Source organism: Merops nubicus, unplaced genomic scaffold (assembly GCF_000691845.1).
Source record: "Merops nubicus isolate BGI_N331 unplaced genomic scaffold, ASM69184v1 scaffold6912, whole genome shotgun sequence".
Lineage (NCBI taxonomy): Eukaryota > Metazoa > Chordata > Aves > Coraciiformes > Meropidae > Merops > Merops nubicus.
The window spans coordinates 25,776-34,909 of record NW_008595553.1 but is presented as its reverse complement, the minus strand read 5'-3'; the positions used below and the strand labels follow the sequence as shown (position 1 = coordinate 34,909).

The 9,134-nt window shown below is 44.2% G+C and overlaps 1 protein-coding gene across 1 annotated transcript in view; it reads left to right on the top strand.

Annotated features, from left to right (window-relative positions):
* Positions 1 to 9,134, top strand: part of LOC103768918 (ovostatin-like) — a gene marked incomplete at its 5' end in the record, with an annotated part of 21,083 nt that overhangs the window by 1,706 nt on the left and 10,243 nt on the right. Inside the window, 11 exon segments of the mRNA XM_008936081.1 lie at positions 429 to 606; positions 609 to 643; positions 861 to 918; positions 1,955 to 2,091; positions 2,462 to 2,611; positions 3,027 to 3,197; positions 3,641 to 3,773; positions 5,081 to 5,168; positions 5,919 to 6,147; positions 7,064 to 7,190; positions 8,395 to 8,516. Coding sequence (XP_008934329.1) covers positions 429 to 606; positions 609 to 643; positions 861 to 918; positions 1,955 to 2,091; positions 2,462 to 2,611; positions 3,027 to 3,197; positions 3,641 to 3,773; positions 5,081 to 5,168; positions 5,919 to 6,147; positions 7,064 to 7,190; positions 8,395 to 8,516 — 1,428 coding nt within the window.

Here is a 9,134-nt window from a genome sequence, read left to right as displayed (position 1 = left end):
CCTCTTTCCCTGCTGCTGCCTGCTTCCCTGCATCTCTGCAGGCAGGGACTCCTGCCTGCTACCATCACATGCTGTCCTGCCTTTTAGCTGGTGTGATGGGGAGAGCTCAGAAACACGAGGTTGTTTGAGAACCATTCTAACTCACAATAAGTCCTAGCATTTTATATGACCTGTCCCAAGCCTGCAAGAATCTCAATGATCCTTCCTACCTCAATGTGCCATAGGTGTCTGAATAGGTTCAAGTGTCCAGAAGGTCCCCTGGTAAAGCACAAATTTTTCACACCAGCTCTTGCTCTTGACTCAGCCCCACAAAATCAGCTTCTCAAGAGAATATTTTAGAGGGAATTTGCCTTTGCCTCTCACCTGCCTGTAATTTTTTTTATATTTCACTCTGTTGATTCCCCATATATGTCTTTTCTACTTCATAGGTGAGACAGGCACCAGATGACTGTGCAGACTTCTTCATCTGGAGGAATGAGAATGAGCCCCAAGCCTCATTTTTTGTCCGGCGTTTCTACTCATGGACCAACAGCTTTGTGAGAATTGAGCCAGTGAAGGAGAAGCTCAGCTGTGGCCAGCAGCAAATGATCAACATTCACTATGTCCTGATAGGAATGCCAAACACACAAACTTCTACTATGTGGTAAGTGCTACCTTGACTCCCAAAACATCTCTTTCCTTTCTCTTTCTTTTGAACACCATGTAAGGCAGAAATCTCCAGAGCAGACAGTGGTTACAGTTCACAGCTTGACTTGCTGGTCTTTAAAGCCTCTCAGAAGACTACTCAAAATCAATGATTTCATGGAGGCAGGGAAGAGGTGCTTTTGATCCTGTCTCATGAGGTTTTTTTCTATGCCCAGATGATGACAAAAGGAAAAGTTGTTCTCAGTGGCCTGCAGCAAGCCAGCATCCCTGATGGTAAGTTCTAGACCGTATTACTACTGATATTTCAGAGCATCATTTTGAGCACCAGAGCATTAGTAAGTTTTGTAAGAAGGGATCAAAGCAGATCACTGTGGCTAAACCAGGTACTGGCTCTTAAACTCCATGACCTGTGACCACTCACAGTATTGTTTCCTTTTGCTTCAGCATCTAGTCAATCCCCTGTACCATAATCACCTTTATCTTGTTAGTTGGAAGATGAAATATTTGATGTGACCAAACAGAAGGAATGTGCCTGTCTTCTGTTTTATTTCTTGCCAAGGAGTATTTACAGTGTCCCAGTTATTCTGTGACATTTTAGTCATCACCAGTTAGAAGATTAAAACTTTTTGAAGTTTGAAATAATAGCTGCTAATAATTTAGCAGTTAATGACTTGGAATTCATTGCACTTTCAGAATTCTCCACACATCCATAAATGGCAATGATCCTACCAACTACAGCAACACAAACCTGGTTCTTTCATTATTAAAAATACCTTTTCTTGCAGAAACTGGTCTATCTTAAGTAAAGTTCATTCCACATATAGGACTTGTTGTGTGTTACTTGCCATCTTTGGTCTGAAGATTAATTTCCTGCCCCTGCTTTAGTAGTTATCATCCATGTAGATAAGAACTTTGTATTTCTTAGTGTTGAGAGAACTCTCCCTTTGCTCAGGAGATTGTCCAGCCTCCTCTGGTGTAGGAGGTTCTAGGTTTGAGATCCAAAGGCAATATTGTGTTCTTCTCATAGCAATCATGCACAGATTTCCCTGTCCACCTTCCCCTCAGATCAGACCCCTCTGTGCACAGCACCCTGCCCTCAGCATCCTCCAGTTTGTTTCTGTTGTCTTGCTGATGGGAGTTGTTCATCAGCCACTGGGAGATGAATCTTCCAGTAGTCAACTTCCTTGTGTTTTAAAGCTGTTGGTAGGTTGTGGATAAATATGTGGTCCTTCCATCAACCCGAGGTTTGTCTAATGTCTTTTGTTGGCTTCTCCTCCCCTCTTTCATGTTCCTTCCATGGCTCCTGCAGGTACATTCAGCATCCCATTGACTGTCACTGAAAAGCTTGCCCCCAGTGCCAGGCTGCTGATCTACACAGTGCATCCTCGTGGGGAGATAGTGGCTGACAGCTCTTGGATACATAGTGATGTGTGCTTCAAAAACAAGGTGAAGAGCTTTGCTTTCTTATCCAGGGCTCTAGCAGCTGGCTTTTTGCTGAGAGAACAGCTAGGGAATGACTTCCTCAGGAACCCTGCACTCGAGGTGGCATTTAGGAATGGAAAAGGTACAGATGTGCCCTTGGCATCTATGCCCAGACTCATACTAAGTTCTCAGTGGCATGGGGAGTGGGAGGTGAAGAGGGAATTACAGAGACTGTGAATTTTTACAGAACAGGGATTCAGAAAGGCTGTCTAGTGGTAGGAGCTTTGCCTAACAGAGAACAGGGTGAGTGCTGGTGAAAGGTGAGATTTAGAGCTAAGTACCAAGCTGATTCTTTTAATTTCTGTATGATTGTCTTGGATTTATTGATTTCTAGCTCCAGCTCGAGTTCTCAGAGGAGCAGGGTCTCCCAGGCTCTAAAGTCAACCTCCACCTTGAAGCTGCTGCCAACTCCTACTGTGCCCTGCGAGCTGTAGATCAGAGTGTCCTTCTCCTTCATCCTGCACGAGAGCTATCTGCTGAGAGAGTAAGCCACACCCCCAGGCCTGTGCTCTTTTTGACCTAGGGATATCCAGAATGACATTCCAGTCCCCACCTGTGATCTCTCTGCTGCTGGCTGTACTTTTCTTTTTCCCTTGGAAAACAGACATCTCAATGATTAAAGAAAGGTCTCTGGCAGTTGGATGCTTCAAAGACAGTGGAGCATTTACTTTGGGAAAACACAGCAGTGTAAGACATAGCCCAAGAATATGGCTGATGGAAATTCTTGAAAGCACAGTTGCTCCCTGGTTAATCAAAATCTCACCCTAATCAAAATCTTATTAGCAAACCCACCACAGTGTACAGGTTTGCTCAGGGGCCACCATACCCTTTGAACAGATGTGACTTTTCACCTGCCTGGGACCTTCTTTGTGTTTACCCTGCTCACTCTCACCTCCCAGGTGTACTACCAGCTGCACGTGGGTGATTTGTATGGCTACTACCACAATGGGCTCAACCTGGAAGATGACAAGCCAGAGGAGTGCATCCCAATCAAAACCACCTTTTTTGATGGCTTATATTACGAGCCTGTGAATGTCAGTCGTGATGGTGATGCCTACAGTGTCTTCAGGGTATGTGCTCTGTGTGTTCCCTAAGTGGGAGGTATTCCAGAGGAATTCATGCACTTGAGCATTCAGCTTTCTCAGGTCAGGGTTCTTACTGCTAAGAGAAGGCAGCTGGTGCCTGGCACTGCCTGAAGTCTCTGATCACCCAGTTTCTGCCTTTGTATTCCCACCTCTTCCTCAGGAAGACTGAAAATCACCACTAGGTGTATTGATGTTTCATTCAGTAGACATTTCCTAAGCAGGACCATGGCCTTGGTTCCTCACAGAACTCCAGATGTCACTGCTCTGTAAGATAGACATAGAGCCTGGAGTTGTGACCTTCAGGGTTGAAAGGGTGGGATGTGAGGAGGGAGGAGAGAGATGAGGTCTGATAACTGGGGTGGGAGAAGTGGCATGTGCTGGTAACTAGTGGATGCCTTGAGTGACATGATTGATCTTTTCCCATTCAGGATATGGGCCTGAAGGTTTTCACCAACACTGCCCTGAGGAAGCCAGTTCTGTGCAATGAAGGCAAAGCAGATACAGAAGCTCGCCCTGTCTCTTTTGACTATGGTGCTGTCCCTGAGATGGGCCATGGAATGGGTAAAAGAATGTTCATACTGCATCTCCAGCCCTGCCTACCTGGTCTACAAAACTGTTGCCTGTATAAAATAACAGCCAGCATTCTAAGTTTTTTTGGGGAATAGGTCTCTGTGTCCCAGTTTGCCTCTAGTAACCTCTTTCTGACAGGCCTTGCAGCAGCATCAGTTCTCTCTCACTGAGGTACAGAGTGTCTATAGAAAAGACAGGGAATACTGGGATGTTCTATCATCAACTAATACTAGTTTTTCAAGATTTGGCACATGAGAACCTTTCATCAAATCACAATTCAATGAAGTATATTAAAGGAAATGCCAGTGCAGGGAAATAATGGCAATTCCCATTGTTAAGAATTCACACAGCCCTTAGGACACTTAGCACACTGTCTCCAGAGCCTTTAGAGATCAGCAAGAGTTATGATTATCATTGCCCAAGTCAGATTGCTCATGGGAAGAGCAAAAGCAGCAGTCACATGTTGCCACAAGGAAAACTGTTATTCAGCACTAGAAAAGTTCTTCCCCATGAGAGTTGTGTTACACTTGAAGAGTTTCCCTGGGACATTTTGGAATTTTCCAAAACTGATCTGGACAAGGCCCTTGAGCAACATGATCTGACTTTGAAGTCAGTCCTGCTTCAAGGACATTGGACTAAAGAATTCCAGGGGTTCCTCTTGATCTATATTTTTTCAATGATTTTGTGATTCTGTGATTCTAAGTCCAGCAAAGTAAGGCACAGCTGGGAAATCTGAGGTGACCCATGCTAAAAGAGATGTTGGACATCACAAGTAAGTCCATGGGAAAATGGGAATATGAAACTGTTTCTTAATAGCAGACCTGCAGTTTGACTATATGAACAAAGGTGTTTTTTCACTGAAGTGGGTATTCAGCCTCAGATTTAACTACTGAACAGGGTAAAAATTATTGAGTTCTCAGGGAGGTTTGTGAAGCATTAGAAGCTTTGGTAACAACAGTGGCTGCTGTTCCCATTTGCAAATCAAACAGAGCTAGTGGCAGAGAATGGGGAACATGCCTTTCTAACTGGGTGATGAAACTTTTCAACATGAAATTAAGTGAAAGGCCTTGCATAATAAGTACATTTTCTAGTGGTCACCCATGGGAAAAGAGAATAGATAAGTAACTGTTTCTTCCCATACACTATAGCTGTTAGAATTCTCTATTTTCATGGGAAAATGAATTGAAAAATGCTCAAACTTAATGTTCATTTGTGGTGTTGACCATGTCTGACAACAGTTCAGATTCTTCTGGCCTCACCTCACTAATATTTTACTCTAACCACACACAATCTTCTAGATGAGTCAAGGATTCTTGGTGGGAGCATTCGTAACACTGTTAGAAAGTTCTTCCCTGAGACTTGGATTTGGGACCTGGTTCATACAAAGTGAGTATCCTACAGAGTGAGTGAGTGGTGGGTCATACAGACTGAGTATTTGTACCTTCACCTCTTACCTCCCATATGGATTGTTGAGTTCATACATGTTGCTTAAATGAATTCTGAGAAAAAGCTGTGGAACATGTATCTGCTGTGTAGGTAGAGGTCTCCTTTCCCCATCTTGCTCCATGACCATTGAGCTCCCAACCTTTTCCACAGTGTTAACCCTCCTTGAGCTGTGAATTTCATGTTCTGTGCTCTGCCCCCATCCTTCTGAGAGGGAGGAAGAATGAGGGCTAACAGTTAAATAAAAGCATTTGTTTGGGGATGGAGATGGAGAAAAACTTATTTTTCATAAAATTTTTAATTCAGCAGTAGAAATCTCAGGTTATTTTGTTCTTCTTTCCATATTTTGTTCTATCACAGTATATGCAATGAGAATAGCTCCATCTTAGCTATGCATGCAGGGGCTGTTCTAGAACATTAATCCAAATTTTTTGGTTCTAATCTGTATGTTTGGGCATTATGGTATTTAAAAAAATGGTATTTATGAATTAAAAAAACTAAGTATTCTTCCAAGTACTTTTTAACATGTGGTGCATCTTCATCTTTCCTTCCAGCAGTATGGTATTTTTTTAAGTACAGAAAGGTAACTTGCAGAAGGTGAGATGAGAACACAAGTATTAACAGGAGCAATCTACAGTTTGACTTGAAAATGCCCAAGATCATTTCTGATTCTGGTTTTCCTGTTCTGCTCAGCTCTGAGGGAGAGGTCGATGTCTCTTACACCATTCCTGACACCATCACAGAGTGGAAAGCCAGTGCCTTCTGTGTGCAGGACGATGCTGGGTTTGGCATCTCCTCCCCTGTCTCACTGAAAGCATTCCAGCCATTCTTTGTGGATCTCACTTTTCCATACTCTGTCACTCGAGGGGAAAGTTTTAATTTAATAGCCAACGTCTTCAACTACCTCAACGAATGCATCCAGGTATGTCAAGTTTCCTCCCACTTCCTCTCTGGTTTGTGTCCCAGAGATCCCAGCACTCTTTGCATGATGTAGCATAAATGCTGAAGTAAGTGTTGAACTTACACTTTAGCCTGACACACCTTCTCTCCCTGGACCTGTTCCTGTGTCATAACATTAGGAAAATGTGGCCAGTGATCACTGTGGCTGGTCCATGGAAGACAGAACTTGCTCCTTATCCCTTCATAATCATAGAATCATAGAACATCTGGGCTGGAAGGGACCTCCAAATGTCATCTAGTTCAACTACCCTGCCATCAGCAGGGACATCTCCAACTAGATCAAGCTGCTCAGAGCTTCATCCAGCCTGATCTTGAATGTCCCCAGGGATGGGGCCTCCACCACCTCGCTGGGCAACCTATTCCAGGGATCCATCTCCCTCCTACTGAAGAACTTTTTCCTAACATCTGACCTAAATCTGCCCTTTTCTAGGTTAAAGCCATTCCCCCTTGTCCTGTCACTACAGACCCTTCTGAATAGTCCCTCCCCTGATAATTTAGTGCTTCTCTGTGCTCCTGAAGGAGGAACTTGGGCAGAGGGTGTGGGTACTGTGCTGTGCAAAACACACTACACACTGAGTGTACTGCATGTAGCAGGAACTCATAGAAAGACCTGACTAATGAGCTCAAGCCCCTTACTATACTTATTATATTACTTATTGCTTATATTACTGGTTTCTGTCAAAGCCAGCCACTAACAGTGGGCAGAAAAGGGACAGGTTTGCCACTTCCTCAGAGAAATGCTCCATCCTTCTGTCCTGGTGCCATCCCCCAGGCTGGGATGACAAATAGCTACTCCAGCAAGTCTCCTTTGCTCTGCAGGCTAACTTCAGGGGCAGCCCACTTCATCTGAGATATTGCTGCTTCTTTCTTTGTCTCAGATCAGTGCCAAACTGGCAAAGTCAAACGACTACAAGGCAGAAATCCTTCTACCAGAGAGCAACACAGCACAGCTGTGTGCCAATGAGAGAAAAACCTACATCTGGGCTGTCAGCCCCCACAAACTCGGTAAGTTTGTCTTTTCCTCACCTTGATACATCTCTGTTTGATCTTTCTACCTCTGTCACTCCCACCCTTTGATTCAGCATCAATAATCCACAGTCAGCCCCATTAATTTCTCTACCAATTTAGTACTGGACCTCTGCTAAAGCTCCCTTAAGATGCACTGAATGAGCAGTGAATTGTTCTGGTGTTTTAGCTCTTCTGATTTTTGGTAGTCCACTCCCTGCCCATTTTACAAAGAGCTCTTCACTTGCCATATTATGTATGAAATACTGGCAGGATTTCAGGTACCTGTTATCTTTCAGATGGCAATTTTCTATCTAACCAACTATTTAGTAAGAATAAAATTTGCTAATAATTTTGGACTGTATTCTCTATAGGCAAGGAGGATGTTGCTCCTCCCCAATTTTCCAGCTATGTCATTCCACACTGCCTTGAAGTCAACATTGACTTATAAAAAAACAGTTACAACAGCTTGAATATGTAAGTGCCCCAAAAGCTGCAGTACAAAACCTATTAATTAGAAAAGATTCGTCCCAAAATGGAGCACAGATGGATCTTTTCTTTAAAAGATTGTTTGTAAAACTCTGTAGTTGGTACAACTGATTTCCTTCAGACTCACTGAGGAAGTTGCAGAATTATAGTGAGATGAAAACAGCAAAATAATACTGCAGAGCTGGAAAAGAAAAAAAAAGCAAGCTGCTGTCTGGTAACTCTGATAACAATGCACTTTGTTCCAAGTAAAAATGTTTCTGGATTTCCCATTTGCCATGATTGCAGGGGTGAAGTGAGCCAGGTCTGCAAAGCTGCTCCCAGAGGAATCGCTGCTCAGTGCTTGCAGCAACGCTGAGGCTGCTCCTCAGTGGTGCCCCTCAGTTCACAAATTCCACCTGAAGAAGAGGCAGCAGAGCTGTAACTCCTGCAGTGCTGCCCTAGGCAGAGAAAACTCAGAGGGGGTGGAAACTGGTAATAAGTACTGTCAAGTTTTTTGGCCAGCATCACCCCTATTTCATTCCTCATGCTAGAGCCCTAGGCTCTGCCACTACTCCTTACCACTAGCAGACAGATGTGGAGCCTTCAGGAAATGTGTTTCTCCTGAGCTGCCTTCAGAGAGAACACATTTCCCAGCCTAGAAGAGGTGATGAAACCAGTGGTAGCTGTGACCATTGAAGACAGCCTTCTTTACTTGGGCTGGTGGGTGATTTTCCAGGTGAAGTGAAGTTCAAGGTTACTGCTGAGGCCAAACTGAATACCAGAGGGGCTGAAGACAGCACAGCCCCAGAAGAGGAGACAGTTCACAGGGACACACTGATCCAAACTCTACTTGTTGAGGTACAGTGGGAAATCTGGGTGTGCTTTCTGCTTTGGGGAAACTGCAGATCCTACTAGCTGGTGTGGAGGCAGCTGAAAAGGATGGAGCTGAGTGCTGTGGGCTTCTCCACAGGAAAATGGGGCTGTAAATCACACCAGTTATGGCACCCACTGCCCTCCTGCCACTGTCTGCTTTCTGGGAGCATGCCCTGACACTGCACAGATGTCAGTGGAGACGTAGCCAGAAGGGAGGGTGGGAAATTCCATAATTTACCTGTAAGTGCCTGTAGCCTGTGACTCTAGTACTGAGGAGGGGGGTGGAGGGCAGATATGAAAGGAAAATGATTTATCTTGAGCATCATAAAGCAGCAGCCTCATAGGATTACTTGATCAGAGTCCCTCTTAGAGGCTGGAAATACCTATTTTATAACTACTTTCTAGGAAAGAAGGTGCTCTGGACAGGATGCTGGATAAAAGAGAGAGGGAGCCATGAACCAAGAGATATTCTAGTGGAGACAGGGTGGGATTGGGTACTAGGGGTGCACTGTCTGGATAGCATCATCCACACACTGTTTTACACTGAAATTGTCATGGTTTTATGGTGATGTTCTACTCGCTTCTTCCTTTTTCTGACATGCA